General features: G+C 41.8%; 1 protein-coding gene across 1 annotated transcript in view; it reads left to right on the top strand.

The window, feature by feature from the left end:
- Window positions 1-22875, top strand: part of HTT (huntingtin) — a 137337-nt gene that overhangs the window by 48403 nt on the left and 66059 nt on the right. The window contains exons 22-38 of the mRNA XM_018554978.1: window positions 102-248; window positions 3820-3940; window positions 5001-5077; window positions 5259-5410; window positions 8408-8610; window positions 10278-10404; window positions 10653-10774; window positions 11283-11393; window positions 12937-13014; window positions 13156-13379; window positions 14939-15017; window positions 16283-16444; window positions 16668-16723; window positions 16823-16971; window positions 18010-18263; window positions 18638-18760; window positions 19561-19799. Of these exons, the coding sequence (XP_018410480.1) occupies window positions 102-248; window positions 3820-3940; window positions 5001-5077; window positions 5259-5410; window positions 8408-8610; window positions 10278-10404; window positions 10653-10774; window positions 11283-11393; window positions 12937-13014; window positions 13156-13379; window positions 14939-15017; window positions 16283-16444; window positions 16668-16723; window positions 16823-16971; window positions 18010-18263; window positions 18638-18760; window positions 19561-19799 (2424 nt within the window). The remainder of the gene's footprint in view (window positions 1-101; window positions 249-3819; window positions 3941-5000; window positions 5078-5258; window positions 5411-8407; window positions 8611-10277; window positions 10405-10652; window positions 10775-11282; window positions 11394-12936; window positions 13015-13155; window positions 13380-14938; window positions 15018-16282; window positions 16445-16667; window positions 16724-16822; window positions 16972-18009; window positions 18264-18637; window positions 18761-19560; window positions 19800-22875) is intronic.

Here is a 22875-nt window from a genome sequence, read left to right on the forward strand (position 1 = left end):
TGTATCTACCCGTAGACTTGACGACAATCCCTCAGTCATCTCATTCATATTGTACCTTAAAATGTTTTTCTGATGATGCTTGTTTTCATTTTGGTCCACAGAATAGTTCCAAGGCTGTTTTTTCATTGTGATCAAGGGCAAGCTGACCCTGTAGTGGCAGCAGCCAGAGACCAAAGCAGTGTCTACCTGAAATTGCTCATGCACGAGACCCAGCCAGCATCCCATTTTGCTGTCAGTACAATCACAAGGTGGGTGCATTGTTTAGTACATGGGTAGCTTTATGCAGAATTAAAGCAGTTGTGGTCATTGAATTGGATTATCTGGGGTATAGTCTTGTTTATATTGAGCTGCTCAAAAAAGAAAATTGCATTATTTTTTCTTTAAAGTATGTAAAAAACACAGAATAAAGTGGACCTGAGCTCAAAAAAACGATAAAAGATTTTCTGCTTATAGGTAACAACTAGAAGTGTTAATTCTGCCTAAGCATTACCCAGAAAAAGTGTACTTTGTGTCTGTAATTCCTTAAAAATAGCAGTGCACTTCCTGGTATGTGAGTGCGTCTAGGCACTTCTGTTCTGTAATGTCATACCTGTATATCTGCAGTGTGAGATCTAAGGCACTGCTGCCTCTGACTGCCAGTCTCAGGAGATTTGGTGATGTCGCTACGTGCGGCTGTTCTCCTCCTTGCTGGAGGCCCTGGCATGAGGAAGCAAAGCCCTGTCTTGACCATGATGGCCACCTCCATATAGAAACGTGGTGCAGGACAAAGTATGTTCGGTAATGCAGGACAAAGTATAGTCGGTAATGGAGCAAAGTAAGTCGGTAATGGAGGAAAGATCTGCTGCAGAGAGGCCATAGGCAATACCGGTGACTAGTCCCTTGCTCTTTGTCTGCATTTTTTGGGGCACATTTTTCTGAGTTCAGTTTCTCTTAAAGCGTATGTAGACATCCACATAGAGCTTCAGTAGGATATGGCTGCTGTGGGCATCTGTGATCCTTGTCACAATCTACATAAACAAAGACCATCAGCACAGCCCAGCTTTTACAGTGAATGTAGCAAGGGACACTTACACCGATCAGCCATAACTTTATGACCACCCGTCTAATATTGAGTAGGTCCGCCTTTTACCACTAAAACAGCCCTGACCCATGAGGCATGGACTCCACTAGCCCCCCCAAGGTATGCTGTGGTATCTGGCACCTTCACTCCACAGGTGCATCAGAGATCCTTGGCCACTGATGACCTTGTCGCTGGATTTCCTTCCTTGGACCACTTTTGGTAGGGCCTGTCCACTGCAGCCCAGGAACGTCTCACAAGAGCTGAAGTTTTGGAGTTGCTCTGTCCCAGTCGTCTAGCCATCACAATTTGGACCCTTGTTAAAGTTGCTTAAATCATTGCGCTTGCCCATTTTTTCTGCCTTTTTAAAAAAGGTCAACTTCAGGGACAAGATATTTACTTGCTGCCTAATATTTCCCAACCAGTTCCAGGTGCCATTGTAACATGATAATCAATGTTGTTCACTTCCCCTGTTGTCATAATGTTGTTATCACTGATCGGTCCACATGAGGAATCCAACCTTAGTTATTGGACTGTATGTATAAAACTTTAACCTGGCTTATAGCTGGGTGGATGCTGTTTGCATGACAGTAGTACCCCTAGATCGAGCTGACGCGCCTAGGGGTACTACTGGCTATAGGCATAGGAAATGCCTATACTTGTAAACAACTTGTGAACAGCATCCGCCCAGCAAATGGCATGTATATGGGTTGAAGTTTTATGGATGCAGTTGAAGGTTGAAGTTTTATACATGAAGTCCATAGTGTAAAGTGGCCTTTGATAATTGCAGCAATTTGCAGTTAGTAGCTGCATTTCTTGATTGTAAGAGCAGTACATCTTGCCAAATACTGACATTTTGGTACAATGATATGGGGAGATGTGTGACCTTTTTTTAATATTTGTTTTAATATTCAGTGCTCCATTGACTTACCCTGTGTATACTGCTTTCCAAAGGATCTTCCTGTTAAGTTTTTGTTAAGGGTCCGTCTTTCTCATCTTTCTATTCATGTGAATTTTAATTTTGAAGGAGAAGGGTTACAAGAAGTATTTATGAAACTGGTGGTTGTACTACAGTATTGTGTGATTGTCAAAATTTAGACACAAGAACTATGTAGAGAACAATGTAGAGAACTATGTAGGCTACGATTGCTGACCTGCTTCGTATGGTCTGAATCGCTGAACCAAAACAAGCATGCACAGCAGAAAAGTCAGACATTATTTGCATCCTTTTTCTGGGTTAATTACTTAAAATGACACTTAACTCAGAAGTTAAATCCTAAAAATGCATTCAAGTACCCTAACTATTAACAAAAATGTATCTTATTTGTGTATCACTGGGCTGTAGATCCTCCAATCATCTCTGAATTGGTGCTGACACTGTCCTTCCTTCTGGAGGGTGGCTACTTTTGTTCCCCCATGGTCACTGCGGGTGCTGTAAAGTAGCCACCGATTCAAGCTTACTCCTGTGATTAACTAAAATAGTTTACTAATTTATATTGAAGTTTATCACAGGAGTGAACTTGAAGCGGTGACTACTTTACAACACACCCTGGGACCATGGGGAACAAAAGTAGCCCCCCTCCAGAAGGAGGGACAGTGTCGGTACCAATTCAGAGATGTTTTGAGGATCTACAGCCCAGTGATACACAAATAAGATACATTTTTGTTAATAGTTAGAGCACTTGAATGGATTTTTAAGATTTAACTCCTGAGTTTGTCCCATTAAAGCAGGGATCTCAAAGTACCGCCCCACGGGCCAATTGGGGCCCGTGAACTGGTACTATGTGGCCTGCAGCCAGCTGACTAGTCAGGCTTGCAGTCACGGACCCCGTCCCTTGCGGCAGCAGCTACATGGTGTGCATCTCTGTTGAATGCAACCCACAGAGCTGCTCCTGTCAGTGCCGGCAGTCAGATCTTTTCAGCCAGCGTTCGGACGCTCTTTACTGAACGCCGGCCAAAAGGATGGATTTGTAAGGTCTGCACCAGACCTTACTAATCAACCACTCGATCACCAGGGATCGTGCCTCCTCTGTGCAAAAACATATGCAAGTCAGTGGGCTCTTTGTTTTATTTTATATGGGGGGGGTATTGTGGGGAGACGAGGAACGAGAGTATAGGTGCGATTAGAGATTGCTGCAGCAGGAATACCTAATCTGGCGTTTACAAGCAGCAGCTGTCACCCCTTCACCTGAGAGTCATCATGACAGCCAGGCACCCAGCATTTGCTAAATGAGAAGTTAACTATGGCACCCTCTGTTTGTCCCTAAAAAAAGGTTTACTTTAAAGTGTATGTAATCCCTAACAATGAACTCCTTTATTTATTGTGTATACCGTTAAAAGCATTTGGCTAATATCTGTTCTAAAAGGGCAAAAATACCTGTTGATCCTGCCAGAAATCTAGTGTCCTGTGCAGTCTTCCTAGGTTACCTCAAGCAGTGTTGCAAATGTTACCTCTGTGAACTACAGAGCAGTTCCCCCTTATGTAGTCCCAGCTCACTTAAAGGTGCCAATGCTGTTCCTTCATAAATACAGCACAATGAGTGAGTGTTGTCACCCTATGATAGGAATTTATTAATGGCAGGATCACCAGATGAAACTAAAAGGGAAAAAAAGAAAACGAATGTAGCCACCACATCTGTGTAAGACCTGGTAAGATGCCACATATAACATTTTACTTCTTCCGGTTTTGATGTACTTTAATGATGCGTATGATAGTCTGTTAAAATGTTCTGTAATGCTTGGTCACGTTTGTGCTCATGCAGGATCTACAGAGGGTATAGCATTATGCAGAGCCCCACAGATGTCACTATGGAGAATAATCTGTCCAAAGTCATCACTGCAGTTTCTCACGCACTGACAACATCAACCACTCGAGCATTGACGGTAACTGAATGATGTATTTAACCATAAAACCATAAATCAGAAAGGCGTAGTGTATATGGAGTGACAGTGTGTGCAGACTTTGCACCTCATTATTAGGATATGCTGTTGGTTACAGGTCAGCTTTGACAACACAGCCATCAATCAATTCACATTCTTAGTTAAATATCACAATCACAAATAAGATGTGGTGGGCTTATGCGGGCAAATCTTACTTGTCTCTTCATAGAATGTCCAGTAACAGTATACCTAGAGAAAAGCTGGGCTCCGGGTGGGTTTTCACAGCAGGAGAACATATACATGTACGTAACTTTTCACAGTTTTGTAATTCCGGTGAGCCAAACGTTTGCTCCCGTCACCCCTGCCAGACACTGCTACCCCGTCTGCAATTTCTGCTTTCTTTACGGAAAAAAGTAATGCTGATATGCCACTGACCTTCTCCCAGCCTTCTGAACGGATAGTGAAGGAACAGCAGTAAACTGATGTCATAGAATGTACTTGTGTTAATTAGTACATGAATCAAACATAAATAAATATATACTTATCCTGATAGCAGAACTGCCGGTCAGAGGGAGATTTTCTCTGACCGCCAGTGCTGGGAGGGAACATGGAGCCCGTTTCCCGCCCAATCAGGAAGGTGGGCCGCAGGTAATGATTGGCCAGCAAGCCAACTAAATGGTGATTGGCTGGGAAGCCGGCTTCCTGGCCATCAGCATTGAGCCGACCAAACAGCATGGAGCCAACTTTCCCGGCCAATCAGGAAGTCGGGCTGCTGGTAATGACCCACCTACCGGCTTCCTGATTGGCCGGGAGGCCAGCTAAATGGTGATTGGCCAGAAAGCCAGATTCCCAGCCAATCATCATCGAGACGGCAAAAAAGTATGTAGTTGGCCAATCAGCAAGCCGGGCAGCGGGTAATGGTATGCTACCCGGCTTCCTGACTGAAGTAGCTATGCAGTTTTATGTTTTATCTTGCATTATTTTTTCCTTATTTGTTTTTTTCTTTAGTAATCTGTATTTCCAAGGTTACATATTGTCTCTCTGTTTCTCCTTTTACATTCAGTTTGGTTGCTGTGAAGCTTTGTGCCTGTTATCCTCTGTTTATCCAGTAAGCACATGGAGTGTTGGGTGGCATTGTGGGTATGTGACATCCTCTAGTGCACAGGCTTCCCGGATCCAGGTCTACAAGAATCGGGGGCGATCTTTTAGGTAAATTGGAATTCGAGTTTCCTTTTCAGGGAAGACTTAATGAGGAGCGTCTTATGGCTTTGTTGTTGTGAAGTCCATTGTAGATAATGAAGCTTTGAATGTCTGTTCTCAGTATTTCCCAGCAGAGCCCCTCCGAAGAACCACGCAAGAGCTGCACTGCCGGTATGGCCAATATGATACTGTCTCTGTTGTCCTCAGCCTGGTTTCCACTTGATCTCTCCGCTCACCAGGATGCCTTGATACTGGCTGGAAATTTGATGGCAGGTGGGTACACAATTTGAATATCTGGTATCAGAAAGTTCTCTTTATGGGGACCTGTAACTAGAATGAAAATGTGATATTTGCTTGACATAGCACTGATGTTGAGCATGAATACTCTACTAAAATACTTTGGGGGGAATTTATCAGAACTGAAACAGACAAAATATGGAGCATTTGCCTATGGCAACCAATCAGCTTCTCTTTTCAGTTTAAGTTAGGCTCTGAAAATGAAAGGTGGATGCGTAATGGTTGCCATGCACAGCTGCTCCAGTTTTGATCAATTCCCCTCTCTATATGTGTTGCCAGCATGACGTACTTTGCAAACCCTGTTGGTACCTTTTCCTTCAGTGTGTCATGTATGTCTACATCAGTACTATTATTTCCATACTAGCCTGAGGTGATTGATTTCAGCAGCCTTATAGCTGCAAAGTGTGATTGCTGTAAGCATATACATATTCAGGTTGAACTACCGGCACGTGTTAAAGTGCACCTTTTAAGCATCTCAGTTTTTTAACCCCTTCATGACTGAGCTAGTTTTCAGGTTCTGTTCATAAATGACTGACGCATTTTTTACATTTTTGCTGTGTGATTCTTCCACAGCAGTAATATACTTTCTTACTAAATGTACCCACACATATTATATATTGTTTTTTAGAGGACAGATAGGGCTATATAATTATATCACATATGTGTACCTAACCCCTCACTTAGTTTGAATAAAATAAAAAAAATGAGGAAAAAAACTAGAAGAAAACACTTTTTTCACAAGTTTTGATTATTTTTTTTTTTTTTAGAATTTTTTTATATTAATTATAGTATAAAAAATATATTTATATATAATTTATATTTTCCTAATTTTGTTTTACACTTTATTTTAATTTTTTTACACTTTGTAAAAAAAATAAAAATAAAATAAAAAAACTTTTTTTTTTCTTGTCAGTTTATATCAAGCAATCACTATGACAGCTTGATAAATTAACTTTTTTATTTTATTTTTGGCTATTAGGCTGATCCAAACTTAGGAACAGCTAATAATAACCTTAGAGACTGATCCTGACTTTAGTCAGATTCAGATCTCACTAAAAGCTCTTTGATCGTGCCTAGACGATCAGAACTGATACATTTCACTCAAAAGATATACATTGTATCTTTTGAGTGAAATGTATCTAAACATCGGGTTCTCGAGCTGTCAAAACAAATAGCAGAGAGGTGAGGTGAGTCACTGCTGCCTCTCTGCTATTTTGAGCTGTCAAATACGGGATCGCAAATTGCGGTCCTCTATTTGCATGTAACGGCTTCATTCTTTCATTAATGAAAGGAAGAAGCTTTTACAAAAAGCTTAATTATTTCATTAATTAATGCCTCAATACTGAGACATTAATGAATGACTGTTAAATGCTGAGAATCAGCAAATACCGGCATTACAAAGCCTGATATAACTCGTCACGTACAGTGTACGTGGCCAGTCATATAGGCACAAAGTGACAGGACGTACACTGTACGTCTCCCGTCATGAAGGTGTTAAAGTAAAATGTTCTGCCTAAAGCGACTGAACCAACAAGAATACTTAAAATTCCCGCTGCCGGGTACTCCAATCTTCCCTTTCTTGCAGAGCTACACAAGCTCCAACATTTCCAAGTGTGCCAGATAGACATGTGCGATTCGTTTCGTTCCGAATCGAAATTCGGACGAATTTTCGGAAATTCGGACATTCGGATGTATCCGAATTCCGAATTACAGACATAACGAATGCAAACGAATCCGAATTTCCATTTCTGAAATTCGGTAGCGGTAGTTCGAACGTTCGTTTCGTTTTCGTTTCTTATTCGTTTCGTTCGTTGGAGCAAAATGACATTAGAGAAGGATACAAATATTTTTCCCCCTCAAATGTCACGAACGGAACGAATAAGAAACTAATAAGAACAGAAAACGAAACGAACGTTCGACCTACCGCTACCGAATTTCGTCCGAATTCCGAATCCGAATTGACTTTCACACCCGAATCCCGAAAAACGAAATAACACAAATCCGAATTTAAAACGAAACGAAACTAAACGATTTTTTTGGCAGTGCACATGTCTAGTGCCAGATGCCTGTGCACCCTGCTGCCTGCTTTGGTTCTACGGTTACCCAATGCCTGCTGCATCACGTTTTTAGTGGAAAGCATGGCACTGTTACCGTATTTACAAATGAAGTGAAACCCCACTATAAATTTGGCATATGCTAAAAACATTATTAAACAAAACGCAAAGTTAAAAAAGTTCAATAATAATGGTAAGAAAAAAGATAAAAGGTTCAATAGGGTTAACTAAAGAATTAATAATAGGTTAAGTGGGTAAAAATTTGTATTCTATACTCTTGATTTGCACATGTAAATACACTGAAATAACAGCACAGTAATAGATATGTTTAGAAATGAAGCCTACAAACAGTATTTTCAGGCAACCATCAGTTTCTGTCACCTCTCTAGCCGGTGTAGAGGAGGCCCAGGGCATAACCCAAGGTTGTTGTAGTGTTTTATAGCATTCTATACACCCAAGGTCCAAAAATACTGCCACCCTGCTTGAGTACTTAGGATTTTTAGTTAGGTTTTTATGAAAATTTAGGGGTTTGTAATCCAAACTTTTATTACACAGGGTAGTTCTAACAATTGGGCATGACTAAAGCTTCATGTTTTGTTTGTGTCTGTAATTTTCGAAGGGCTGCTAAAATGGAGCAGTGTCATGAGGCAGTCCTGAAGTGCTGCTCCGGCCAGAAGACACTCCATAAATCATGCTGAGCCACATGTACCGTGCCCCTTTTTCTGAAGCTTTGCCTCTGTATTCTACATGTCACAATTGGGTAGCACATGCGAGGTGTGGGCGTTAGTGTTCCGAATATGTTACATTCTAGTATTTTAAGACTACTGCCTTTAGTAAACCCAAGACTAATTGTTCACAAAGCAAATGGTACTTTTGTTCTTTTGCTGTTGCTTAAGCAAAGATTATTTTTGCATTTTAGCTACTGCTACTAAATCTTTAAAGAACCCCTGGACAGGGGAGGATGAAGCCAACCCGACCGCTACCAAGCAAGAGGAGCCATGGCCAGCTCTAGGTGACCGCTTGATGGTTGGCGTGGTGGATCAGCTGTTCATTCATTTACTGAAGGCCATCAATATATGTGCTCATGTGATTGATGATGTCCCTCCAGGGCCTGTAGTGAAGGTACGATTCAGAATAGTATTTTCTGTTATGTGTTAAATGTGTTTATTTTAAATCCCCCTTCTCCTGAGCATACTGGGTTTGATCAAAATCAGGGAGCATTACTGGCTATCTCTCCAGGACTAGGATGCACTGTATTTTGCTAGGAGGTTACGGCAAGATCCTTCTATGATGTCCTTTTTTTTGTGTGTGTCTGCAGAGATGCATTAGTCAGAGAGCAAGGACAATAACACCAGGATTCTAGGTTTGAGGTGATCAGACCTTCTAACTATACTTCTTGGTCTAGCATGCAACCACTTATGCACTGACCAAGCAAGAGAAAATTGCTAAACGTATATGACAAAGGATTTCCAGGTTAGAATAAACCTGTATTTGTTGCTGTAATACATTAGTAACTATGCTTGTTTTTTCTTTTTTTCACCTACTATGTGCAGCAACAAGGGATAAATTGCCCTCTACTACCTGCACCCTGCACAGACACAGGGGTGTGGAATTCCTATCGCCCGACGCCCGGGACAGGCAGTTTCGGGCGCCGGGCGAGTAGTTTTTTAATACATTCAGCCCTGCTCCGGACAAGCAGAGCTAAATGTACAGTGTGAGCCGCCGCTCGTTTTCATACAAGTGATCTAATCAGATCACTTGCATGAAGCGAGAATCGGCGATCCTGTCTGCCCCCCGCCGTGGTTTTCGGGTGTCCCCCGCTCCTCTGCTGGACCCGTCACCACGGCACGGGAGCTCACCTTAGAGCCCACAGAGCAGATGAAGAACTTTCTTTCTTCGTCTGCTCTGTGCTATCACTGAGACCGTGGCGCTGTGATCACAGCGCCAACACTCATTGGTCAGCATGGTCAAGTGATTGGCCGGGAAGCCAGCTCCTTGCCGATTTGGCCGCCAATCAGCATCGAGCCTTCTTCCCGGCCAATCAGGTCATTACGTTGGCATGGAGCAGGCCTCCCAGCCATTCACAATCAAGCCGGCCAAACAACATGGAGTCGGCTTCCCTGGCAGTCAGGAAGCCGGGCAGCATCTCATTACCCGCTGCCTAGCTTCCTGATTGCCCGCGAAGCCTGCTCCATGCCAACGGGTGAGTACTGAAAGCAAAATATTGGTACTCGATACCCAAAAACTGGTATTGGTGCATCCCTAGTTTTAAACTTTTAAAACTTTTTTTGTTGTATTGGGACAAGTAGATTGTCATGAAGGACAAGTAGATTTGACCCCCGCTTTAGCCCTTGGACAAGTCGTTTTTTCAAAAATGTCCACACCCCTGAGACAGACTCTCAGACACACACAATGCAGCGCTCCAACATACTCCTGCACAGTACTCCGGCTAATAGCAATCACACTTCTTTACCAGCAATGTTGATTGTCCGTGTCCCTGTCTGTCCGTGTCCCTGTCTGTCCGTGTCCCTGTCTGTCCGTGTCCCTGTCTGTGCTAGAGAATGGAGAAAATTATGTATGTGATGTGTGTTTCTACGACACTTTGCTGTTCTTTGCTCAGGCTAATAGAAGTGACAACAGCAGACCAATACTTTAGATAAAAATGTCATTAGGGAGGGATGGGTCATAATGACATGCTCTCTAACCTTACAGTACAGCCATAGAGTCACAATGATCATATGGCATGTGTGGTCAAGCAATCACTTTGTTTTGTGTCTTTTTACTCTTAGACTACTCTTCCATCTTTAACTAACCCCCCTTCTTTAAGTCCCATCCGGAGGAAAGGGAAGGAGAGGGAGAGTGCTGAGCAGACCTCAGTGCCGCTGAGCCCAAAGAAAGTCAGCGACACCACTCCAGGTAAGCTGCTTGGACATTATTTTTATTCTAGAGTAGAGGACAAAAGATAGTCGTGTTCAGTAACCGTGTAATAGATGCTGAAAAACAAATTACTTTTAAAGTTAGGGCAGTTAAAAAACAAATGTTCAGTATTTAGCTCATAGTAATGTTAATTAATCGGCAAGGCCTCCTCCGTGATACACTTTAGTATGCAAAATATATTATTCCATTTTTATGTCCTTTTTTTTTTTTTTTATCCTTTGTTGAAGCTTCACGCCAGACAGATGCCTCTGGCCCAGCTCAAACAAGCAAATCTCTCGGCAGTTTCTACCATCTCCCATCCTATTTAAAGTTGTATGATGTTTTGAAAGCCACCTATGCCAACTATAAGGTATGTAAGAGCCCAGGCATCATTTTATCTCACCAGCAGGTCATGTTATGGCATGTTATGTTTTTTAAAGTGTAACTTAACCTAAAAGTAAGAGATAATAAAATAGTAGCTTACCACTCTTTCCAGGGGTGTCATTCTTTCCTCCTCCTTTGCTCAGTTTTGTTTTTTTGCTTTTTATTTTACCTGTTGATCCTTCCAGTTCACCCAGTTCAGACCTCTATGGTCACCCTGGGATGCATGCTCCCTGTGACCTCAAAGCTGATGTATTGACAGATAGCACACAAGGGCTTACAGCTTGGAGTCTACAGGTAGCATTATAGGATGTCCAAATGGAAGCGGTTAAGGAGAGCGAGGACGAACGGCTATAATAGACAAAGTTTGTGTTTACAGTTTATACTTTATTGTTTCTTACTACTTTTGGCGCATCTTCCCAGAGCCAGGTCACTTTGGGAATTGGGTGAACCTAATATATTGTCACCATTTTGTGATTTATTCCTTATTTTCATAGGTAACACTGGATCTTCAGAGTAACAATGAAAAGTTTGGGGGTTTTCTTCGCTCTGCTCTGGATGTCCTCTCTCAGATTTTGGAACTAGCTACCCTGACTGATATCGGCAAGGTACCAGTATATATATTATGCTGACTCTGAAATGGTACATTGTGCAATGTAGACACTGAGAAAAATGGAAATCTTGTCTGTTAGACAATCCCAGGCCTTGTAGTCAACTCAACCACTGTTTTTTTTTTTTTATTAAACATGATATAAGGTGATTATATTACAGTACTTTGGTCCCTACAATGTTTTATTTAATTTATTTTTTACCCCTCTATCTTTTTGAAGGCTTTTTTTTTTATCCAGTTCATGGCATAGCTAGTTGTAGTTAGTCACATTTTACCCTAGTGTTTATAGCCACGTGGGTCGCTCAGTCTGTAATCCATTCACCTTGGTGTCATGGATTGGATCAAGCAACATGAAGGGAGTTTGTGAGACCTGTTGTGAGTCTGCTTCAGCTGCAGGCTCACACCATTTTTCAGGCCAGATCTGGTCCGGAAAATGGTGTGAACCTGCCCGCAATTCCAGTGCATACCAGACAGAATGAGTCGTGCAGTATTTTTCTGGTCTGGTCTGGAACAGACTGCCCTGGGGTGAACAGAGGTCAGAAATAGCATAGAGATACATTAGGATGCATTTTGGGTCCGTAAACAACCTGGTCTGGTCTGGTCTGCAGATGATCTGTATGTGGCGTGAATGGGCCCTAAATACATAATCCAGTCACTTCACCACTGTTGCACAAAGTCTGAGACGGATCCTAATTGTTAGAGCTACATAGCTGGAGGTATGAACTGTTGTCATATTGCTGGGGTAACAATGGTACAACTGAGTTGTAAGTGGGTGACAGTTGGTGTCAGCCCTCCGCTACTTCTATCTTGATACAATTTAAAATAACCTGTCGACTATGTGACTAAAAAATCCTGGAGTATTTTTCCTACACTCATTTGATTTGGGAAAGTCACTGAAATGATTGGTGAAAGGTCTTAAGTATGTCTAGTTGATTTTGATGAATTACTTCTCATCTCTATGAATAAGCCCCAGTAGGGGGTGAAATATATGGGAGAAGAGGTCTCGGTGCAGGGAGGGTTTTTATCTAAGGCTATATCAAGTGACACTAAACATGAGGGAAGTGCAGTAGAAGATGCCAATTTATACAGAAAACAAGTGTAGTAGCACTAATCTACCACTAGACGTCAGGAATATATCATAACCAAATAATATGCAATGAGTACATAGAAGTGTAATTAAATTAACAGACAATAACAGTGGCCGTGGCAGCACAATAACTTGTCTTTCCTTTAGAGAAAAGCTGTAAAGTCTATTTGCCATTTACATTGAGTCTATAGTTTATCAGTGTATATATTTGATTAATATTAGTGCAATGTAAGAAATCTCAGTTTGTTAATGTTTAAAGGAGAAGTTCTTTATTATAGGATTACATAGTTTTTAAACACTGGACAGCTACATATACTTGCAAATTATATGTCTTGGCTGTTACTTTTGTTTAGTAGTCTGAACCACATTTTAAGAGAAGCCAAACTTGTGAACGCTCTGCTGGTCTTGGAGCTGCTTATTTGATCCATTAATGTTTTACTTTCCCTGTACACAGTGTGTGGAAGAAATCCTGGGTTATCTGAAGTCCTGCTTTAACAGGGAGCCGGTGATGGTCACGATATGTGTGCAACAGGTAAGTTAAAAGAAACTATTTGTCATTGGTAGTGACTGATTATCTCCAGAGATAATACTAAGAAACAAAATGTATTTTCGTTTCTGGTTATTTTGATTGTATGATGAATATTGAAAGTTATTGTTTTTCCATATTTTTTAGCTATTGAAAACCCTTTTTGGAACCAATTTGGCATCTCAGTTTGAGGCGCTGTGTTCAAACCCTAGTAAAACCCAGGGAAAAGCTCAGCGCCTTGGCTCTTCTAACCTGCGACCCGGCTTGTACCATTACTGCTTCATGGCTCCGTATACACATTTTACCCAGGCTCTGGCAGATGCCAGTCTACGTAACATGGTTCAAGCTGATCAGGAGTATGACCCATCAGGGTAAGCACACACCGTGTATATTTAATGCCATTCCAAATTCCTCACTTGGGTAAAATGCTATCTGTACTATGCCCTGCGGTGCTTGGCACTAGATGTCTGAAACTTGGCAGGGACCATGATAAACTAATAATACATGCTGCTTATGTGATGTATGATGTCGGTAACCGTTCTCCCCACCCAAGGGCTACATCTTTGTGTACCTGAAATTTCTAGAGACTTTAAAGGCCAAAAAAAACAAAACTAACCAGTCTGGTTATGCGGTTGTGCTTTAACTAGCATATTAAAGCTGAAGATTATTCTGCTTATATTTTGCCCTCCCCTCCTCATCAATGTTCTAATGAATAAAACCTCAATCTTAATTACATACCTTATTGAGGACCGAGCGACGTCCTCACTGGGTCCCTGTGCTGCTCCGTGCAATACAGGCAAATCATACCTTGGGGAAGACGTCAGTGCGGTGCTATATATAGCTTCCTCATTAATATAAGAGCGCTCTGCCTTAGTACTCCTCTCAGGAGCTCTCAGCCCTCATGCAAGCTATAACCTGGCTTTTGGGAAGAGTTGTAAAGATATCAAAATGCCTTAACGGGTGGATGTCGTTCTGGAGTAGTGGGTGTTTCTAAGCAGACTGCATTTGGCTGCATACTGCCCTAGGTAACAACTACATATGATTCTGAGCCCCCATAATTAAAATACTTTAAATCCAATGAATAAAAAGTGCAGGTCAGGGATCATAAGACTGTGGAGTAAAGACCTAGATGATGCTGAATGCTTTCCAGCTAGGACATTAGGTGAGCTTTATCTGGCATATTGCACACTATCAGAAGTGTACAGTGGAATTTTGTTTCAAAATAAAATTTCAGTGCAGGAGAGGAGCCTGTACTACTGTGCAAGACTGAAGGTAAGGCTGGGGATCAGTTTTAAAGCGGACCTTTACACTCAAAAATCACATTCTACAAATGCATCCCCCTATGTATGATGATTATTAATAACAAAGACATGTCAGGTGTAAAATGCTGTGATTATAAAATACTTACACTTGCAGAGCATTCACTTCCTGCTTTGAAAGGGCAAAATGACTTCAGTTTGCCAACACAATGCACACTGGGATTGTCTTGTCATCAGCAGAGCATTGCTGGGAAATCTCATCTGTAATCTCAGGAGATCTCAGGGAAATGAATGTTCTTCCCTGAGATGATGACCATGGTCACATGTGCCAGAAATCAAAGAAATAATAGGAGAGCTAATAAGCTGCTCTTGGTAAACATGGGCACTGTCAGAAGACTGGGGAAGAAAAGAGAAATAAGGTATACAGAGAATACAAAGCCGGCAATGATCTAGAAGTATGTGTTTGTAGATTGTCATTACTAAACATTTCTAAAGGTGTGTTGGTTGTTATTTTAAAGATACAGGTAAAGGTCCGATTTAAGATGAGTATCCCTTTTTTCATTTCCCCTGTTCAGTTCTTAGTTCTGTAAATCATCCCTTTTAAAATCTTTGCATTGGTTTGTATATTGAATATTGCATATTAGAAGGACCCGGTTGCTTATTTGTTCCAGGTGGTTTGATGTGCTTCAGAAGGTTTCCTCTCAGTTGAAGAACAGCATTACCAACGTTACTAAGCACCGTGCAGATAAGGTATAACTTGATTTCCTGTCTTTGTTTATAGGAGGTGATTGCCTAGAGTCATTGCCACTCTTACTAACCAGGCCCTAATTACAATATCTAGCCATATAGCCTATGTTCACATGTACGGTATAGTCATTTGACTATATAAGGTTGAAGGAAAGTGGTATCCTGCTCTGTTACTTTCTGTACTGGAATGGTGCAGGTCTCAACAATGGCATTGCCTGTATAAGACCTCCACTTAGAGGAAGCGAATGGATTTGTGTGAGCGGTTTTCACCTGTGTGGGTCTGATCCCTCCATTAATTGACTGCTGTAGTCACTTCTGACTGCTTTGTCCAGGTTCTACCTCTTATTGTGCCTGTGGGCCTCCTTTCACTGAAAATCAGATCAGAGTGCAGCTTTGCATGCTGATATGAAATCCAAGTTACATTCATTAGTTAAATAAACATATTTTGATTTGACTTACAAATGTTTTTCCACTTCCTGGTCCTTTTTAAGCATTAGTGAGGTAGCCCTTGCTTAAGAGATGCATCCTGGGAAGGTTACATCAGCAGAGCATTGCTGAAAAATTTGACCTGTAATCTCAGGGAAAGGCATTTTCCTCCCCTGAGATGATTGCTTGGTCACATGTCCTAGTCACATGTGCCAGAGTTCCAGGAAGTAGATTTAGATGGATTGATCTACTCTTAGTAAATATGGCCACTGTGAGAAGACTGGGGAGGAAAAGAGAAATAAGGAATGCAAAGAATACCAACCCGGCAAATATCTATAAATATCTGTTTATAGATTGCCATTACTAAACATTTCTTTGTTGTCATTTTAAAGATAAGGGCAAACTTTCTCTTTAAAGGGGGGGGCTTTGATATGTAATCGGACAAAATGGCAACATCATTTTAAAGTATAATTAAAGGCAAAACGTTTTTTCTTTAACTTTGGATAGAGTGTGTAAGGGGCTAGAACCACTGTCGGGTATTTATTGTGTCTCCGTTCAGTCTCTCTTTGTCCTGATCACCAGGAATAAAAGTGAGGGAAAGTCACAAATTTTTAGTCGCCACCAGAACAGGAATAGAGGGGAAACCTTGTTCCTGTGACAACTCTCACTTCCTCTTGAGTCCACAGGAGACGGAGTGAATGAAAATCTCCCTATTGGGACACAAATGGCAAAAAAAAAACCTGACAGCAGTTTTAACATCCCCTACTCTATCCACAATGCAAAACGTTTTATCCTCCCTTTGTCAGCTACTGGTTAATCTTTTCATCTTTACTTCCTTGTAGAACACTATTCATAACCACATTCGTCTATTTGAGCCTCTGGTGATTAAAGCTTTGAAGCAGTACACCACGACTACATCTGTGCAGCTGCAGAGACAGGTCCTCGATCTTCTAGCTCAACTTGTCCAACTTCGAGTCAACTACTGTCTGCTGGACTCTGATCAGGTAATGGCATTCACTCAGCAGAAGGCAGCGGTGATAAAAACCTGTCCTTGTGTTTCTTTTATGTATAACTTATGTTCACTACACAGTGTACCCTCATAATCAAAGCACCCCTTTGTTTTCTCTTCAACCTTGTTTAAACCACAATAAAATCATGATTGACCAAGCGAAGTATAGTTAAAGGCTTTACATTTTTTTCTAATGCACTCTCTTTTTGCTCCTGCAGGTGTTCATTGGCTTTGTGCTGAAGCAGTTTGAGTACATTGAAGTAGGCCAGTTCAGGTAAGGTCCTCTCCTATAGGCCCTAAATGCCGGATACTCTCTGGATTTGTGCGGCAGGTGATATCCCATTTACTTAAGTTTCTTTTGTTAACTTGACAGGGAATCGGAAGCCATCATTCCCAATGTCTTCTTTTTCCTGGTTCTTCTGTCCTATGAACGGTACCACTCTAAGCAGATCATCGGCATTCCTAAAATCATTCAGCTGTGTGACGGCATCATGGCCAGCGGGAGGAAAGCTGTTACCCATGGTATGTAAACATGATTGAAATCTGTGACCCTTAGGGCCCATTCACACCTTTACAAACTGTTGTGTTAAGGCACTCACGTCAATGTGCATTGTGTTAAGGCAGCCCATTTATTTAAATAAGATGCTAACACACCATAGCAGACAGAAAAATGAACATGCACCAATTTTTGTAACGCAGAGCGCCAAAAAGCACCATCGTGGAGGATACGTGTCTGATCTTGACAGACACCCCCTGACTGAGCCTGTTAAAAGAATCACGGGATCGCTATTGGTTTTCCCTTCAGAAAGACTGGTGCAATGCGCAATATCTCATAGGCAAAGCACAGGTTCCCTTTAGGAATGCCAAAACATAAAAGCTAAGGGGGCTATTCACAAGAGCCCGAAGGATCCAGCCGTAGCTTTGGCTGATCCCTCGGCTCTTTTGAGCCACAAGTGGCCTTCGGTTCAGTCGAACCGAAGGGCTGCTGTACGGGCTATTCACAATAGCCTGTACAGTGGCTGAGCGGCTCAGCCGAGCCAAAGGCATTTGCTTCGGCTCGACTGAGCCGAAGTGTCAGCCAAAGTGGGGTGAACAGGCCGGCCTTTTGGTCCCAAAATGACACCTGGGCAGAGATCACGGCTGGCTCCGCCCAGTTGTAATGACAGATCAGCGTCCCCAAATGACCTAGGGACGCTGAACTATCATTAAACAGTAACAACTGGGCGGAGTCGGCGTCGCGGCCTTCGGCAGCTTTATGAATAAGCCCCTAAGTGTTTTTGCCAGAGTACAATATCAATAAGTAAGGCGTCCTGTCATTTTTGTATGGCTCAAAAAAAATGCAGATTAAAGATCTGACACGTGAGGATGGGTTTAAGAACACTTATGTCTATAGGCACATATAAAAGTACTAACTATACGAATGCGCTGTGATTTATCCTCTTGATTTGATTCATAAATACTTTTTTTAAATTATTATTATGCATGCAAACATGTCATATAATTTATTTTTAGTATATAAGATTCAGTGTCTGACTACTTTTGCCTTTCCTTATACTGCAGCCATTCCAGCTCTGCAGCCCATAGTCCATGACCTCTTTGTATTAAGAGGAACCAATAAAGCCGATGCAGGGAAAGAGCTGGAGACTCAGAAGGAAGTGGTGGTGTCCATGCTGCTTAGACTTATCCAGTATCATCAGGTCCTAGAGATGTTTATTCTGGTACTGCAGCAGTGTCACAAAGAGAATGAGGACAAGTGGAAGAGGCTCTCCCGCCAGATAGCGGACATCATTCTGCCTATGTTGTCAAAACAACAGGTCAGTAATTAAGCCCTTAATGGGCTATGGTTGGTAGCCTGTCAGCTTCTTCAGTCACTCCATGACATAATTCGATCATATTTCCTTGCCATATGCTCTCCCTCCCAAAAGGCCCAAATAACAACAGCTGAATTCTTTCAATATGTTTGCTGTATGTAGACTCCACCAAGACACAGTGGCACCATACTTTGACTTTCTTTGGCCAGAACTGTGCATTCTAGTGTGGAAATCTCACCAGTGACTTCCAAAACTTGGTACCGGCTGGTCACCAACCCAGTGAAACTGAAATATATGCAGATTTGGATGTAGTTGGTCTCTAAACCAGTTGTGTTATAAAATCAGAGATGTCACTACGTCCTTTGTTATTTCTTTAGATGCACATAGACTCCCATGATGCTCTGGGTGTGTTGAACACTCTATTTGAAACTCTGGCTCCTTCCTCCCTACGTCCAGTAGACATGCTGCTGAGAAGTATGTTCGTCGTTCCATACACTATGGTAAGTGATCAGAGAATACATTAATAAAAATAAATAAAATACAATTAGATTCTAGATAAGGCAAAATATTGGCCTTTTCATGTGTGCATGTATACTGAAAAACTATAACTGGTTAGTAGGAGATGGGCTTAAAGGGAACATAAAAGGCTTTGGAATTATTTGCATATCCTTTATCTTTTAAAGGATAACTGTACTTTTACCTGTCCCAGCTCCTTTGAGAACTTTATTGTGCAGCCAACTGGGAGATGCACAGCTGCCACTTCAGAAGTCTCTGGACCTTGCCCTTTTATTACACATTTGTGCTGCAATCACCATTAATTCTTTTGGAAAGAACTTGTTTTGGTGTCAATGGAGGACAGCCTTTCAATAGGAATAAAGGATGATGATGGAACACATGCACAAAAGAAGAGTAACCTGTCCTGGAGACTTTTGAAGCAGCGGTTGGTTTCCACCCCGCATGGTAAAGATCCTAGAGTAGTGGGGCAGGTATGTATACAACTTAGGGAGAACCCCCTCCTGGGGAGGAGGGGGTTAACTTTAAAGGTTAATTATACTAGAAGTATAGTTATCCTTTACTCTAGAGCAGTGGTTCTCAACCCGTGTAACCTCGGGACCCACATGTTTCCTTGGTTATTAAGGCGTGACCCAAAAATGAATAAACCCTTCACATTTTTTTTAGACTTGATAAAGGCATGACATGGAAACTGTTTAAGAAACCTCTGCTGTACCTTGTACACATCATCTGTAAGTCAAGAAGAAGTTTGTTGTCCTACATTCTAGTCTTTGTTTTCTTTGAGCAGGCCTCTGTGAGCACCGTCCAGCTTTGGATATCTGGAATATTGGCCATCCTCAGAGTTCTCATCTCACAGTCTACAGAGGACATTGTTCTCTCCCGGATCCAGGAGCTGTCCTTCTCCCCCCTTCTCATCTCATGTCAGAATATTGCCAAATTGCGGGATGGAGACAATAACCATCAAAACACTGAGAACGGTGCTGAGCAGAACCAGACAAAGGCCCCACCAGAGGAGACATTCTCTCGGTATGTGACACTTTATTATCTTGTAAATGAGATGCAGCTGGATCAGTGATGGTCATCTCATGTGAATGGCCAGCTTAAACTAGACCTTTCCATCATTTTAAATGTTCTGCCTAAGAGCAGGTATCGCATGCAGACAAGTTAATTGTGTTACTGCCAACACTTCAAGGGCCGCAGATTTTCAATTATCCCTAGTGTACTTCATCATGTTGCTGCCTTAAACTACTTGTGTTGGAGTGACATTGCTGGTTGTGTGTGACCGAGTATATACATGGGATAATATTAATTTAATGCTTGCCGATCTATAGCCACGTGACAGAGCTGCCCATATGAAAGTTTAAAATATGTTCTGCTGCACTCCTTACCAGAGAGCTCCTCGAGTAGTGGATGCTGGAGTGACCATGGATGGTGCCGCACTGATCAGAAGAGAAACAAGATGTCACCAGCATACTGCAGGAATTAGTCCCACGCATATTGTCACAATTAAAGCAACGCCCCGTGTTAAGGCTCAGTACTGGCCCTAATGAGCCCAATGAAGGGGACCCTGCATGGCTCCAAAAGTTTGCTTTCATTGTGACAATATGCATCAATAAAAAGAAGTTCATTGGGACACACTCCTGCCATGTGTTGGTGACATCTTGTTTCTTTTAAGAGCTGCCTATATGACATGGTCCTAAGGATTCTTCTGGCATAAAAGCTTCTCATTGGACAGAAATACAGAGGGCATGGCTTTGTCCTGAATCTAGGACCTTAAGAACCAAATTAAAGACGACCATGCACTAGTAGATTTCCGAACAAAAGTTCGCAAGAAAGATCTTTCTCTACCACCTGATCTAACCCATTGCAATGGAACACTGATAATGGTTTTCAGCTAATAAAGGATATTAAAAAAACACACAGGACGATTTACATTTTTGAAAACGCGGCTTATAGACTTGGCGTCAGCATAAGCTACGTGTGTTGGTGGGCTTATTTCTTTCCATTGTTATTCCAGTTTATGATCATAGACATTAACAGGGATGTAGGCTGAAACCTTGACCAAAACTCACATCTTTGGTTTCTGCACGCAATAGGAGGAGAGAACTATTGATTCTCTCGTCAAAGCCTAAGGCCTGGTTCACACCTAGGCGTATTGCATATGCGCGTCTGTCGCGCGTTTTTTTACCGCGATCAAAAAATCACGTGACAAACGCGTGTTTCCGAGTGCTACTTGGCTGTATCCCAATGGAAACGCACAACAAAAACGGCCAAAAGTAGTACCTGTACCTTTTCAGGCGTGGGCCGTTTTGTAGCGCGTTAGGGACGGGCTGAAATACGCCAAGGTGTGAACCAGACCCATTGAATACAATGGGATTTAGATGTTTGAGCGTTTTGTAGAGCGTTCGTCGAGCGTAGAACGCGCTACAAAAAGTTCAGGTGTGAACCAGGCCTTTATACAGGACTTGTATAACAACATTTTGTGCAGCACTTTACATAATAAAGGGACAGTTACAATACAATTCGAAGCAAGACGGAGAGACCTGCTGTTACTATGGAAAAAGCTGAGCATGTTAAGTTGGTCTTTTCCATATAGTCTAAATTGGTTCAATCATTTTTCTTTTTATTATCTTTGTCTCTGTAAAGCCAATTTCAGATTTTTCTGTGCGTTTATTGTTGCAGCTTTTAGCGTAATGTGTTCTATCCATAGTAGGCAACAAATGTGGAAATGAGACCATCATTTAACTTAACTGACTGACATTTTAAAGCGCCATGTGCCTGCTAATCCTATGCGTGATGCCATCTGTCTGAGGAGTGAACATATTGCGATCACATCTGCTTTCTGCAGAGGCCGATCAGTGCTGCCACAAAACACTGTTGTCCTCATGATGCCGCACTATGCTTCCCATTTAAAATCTTGTTTTGCAACAAAAATCAAACTACATTTATTTTTAGTCATGAAAAGTTGTTTTTGGTCCACAAAACCATGCTTGCTTATTTAAAATGTCAAGCGTCTGCTGGTGCAAGCTACAATTTGTTTTTTCTGGGTAAACCCCTCTAGAAGGTTAAAGCTGAGGTATGGGCTGCTGTGGATGGATATAGTAAATCAAACTTTTTGCTTCCACTTGCATAGAAAAAGCTCAGGTTTACATTAAAGAACTAGAACATTTAAAGAAAAGTCTGACTTGTAAATGTAGCATTTTATTCTGTGCATATGTATTAACTAGGTACAGTACATAAGAGTTCATAAAATAGAAAATATAGCCTCTATCTTCTCCCTGTTGAATCTTATTTGTAGCCAAAAGCCAACATGTTTACTTAAGTATCTACCCTATTCCGATGGCTACTTAGTAACCCTTAAAGAGGACCTGAACTGTTAGTGCTGTGGAGGGCAAAGTCATTAGTATTGCCTACAGGCTCTTTGCAGGTGATCTTTCCCCCGATAACTGACTTACCATGCTTTGTTCTGCACTGTGTCTTTGGGTGGAGGTGGCCATCTTGGTACTTCTCACTCCAGATCTTGTGAGACTAACAGAGGCAGCAGTGTCTTAGATCTCACACTTCAGATACACAGCGACAATGCTACAGACCACGAGTGTCTAGAAACAGGAAGTGCTTCCTTAAAAATATTGTATAGTGTGAAATACTCAGAGAATTTGATCTCTTCACACCTACCTTTGCTTAGCTTGGTCCGTTGTCCTCTTTTTTTTATTTTTTACCTCCTGGTATCCTTGACCCACAGGCGTTCTCTTGGTGGGTACGCCGTGGCTTTACGACAATCACGCTTCTACTCACCCCTTAGATCTTTGTTGAAAGATGACTCCTCCCCCATGATGTTGACCCCGTTTGAGCGTTGTCGCTCTAACCTGCATACATCTGATCTAATTTCTTTAATCTATTCCTCTTTACTATCTTCTTCCTCCCTCCCTTTCACTACCTATCAGCATAGATGGCAGGAGGAATTGGGTAGGTCCCTGACTCCGGAGGACTGGCAAGCTATATGCGGGTCTACCACCCGTTGCTCTCGTAATGTGCTGGCAGTTGAAAATTCTTATAAAGCGTTATTCCACTGGTACTATACGCCTGACAGCCTTGCGAGGTG

This window comes from Nanorana parkeri, unplaced genomic scaffold, assembly GCF_000935625.1.
Source record: "Nanorana parkeri isolate BGI_ZX_2015 unplaced genomic scaffold, ASM93562v1 scaffold180, whole genome shotgun sequence".
NCBI lineage: Eukaryota > Metazoa > Chordata > Amphibia > Anura > Dicroglossidae > Nanorana > Nanorana parkeri.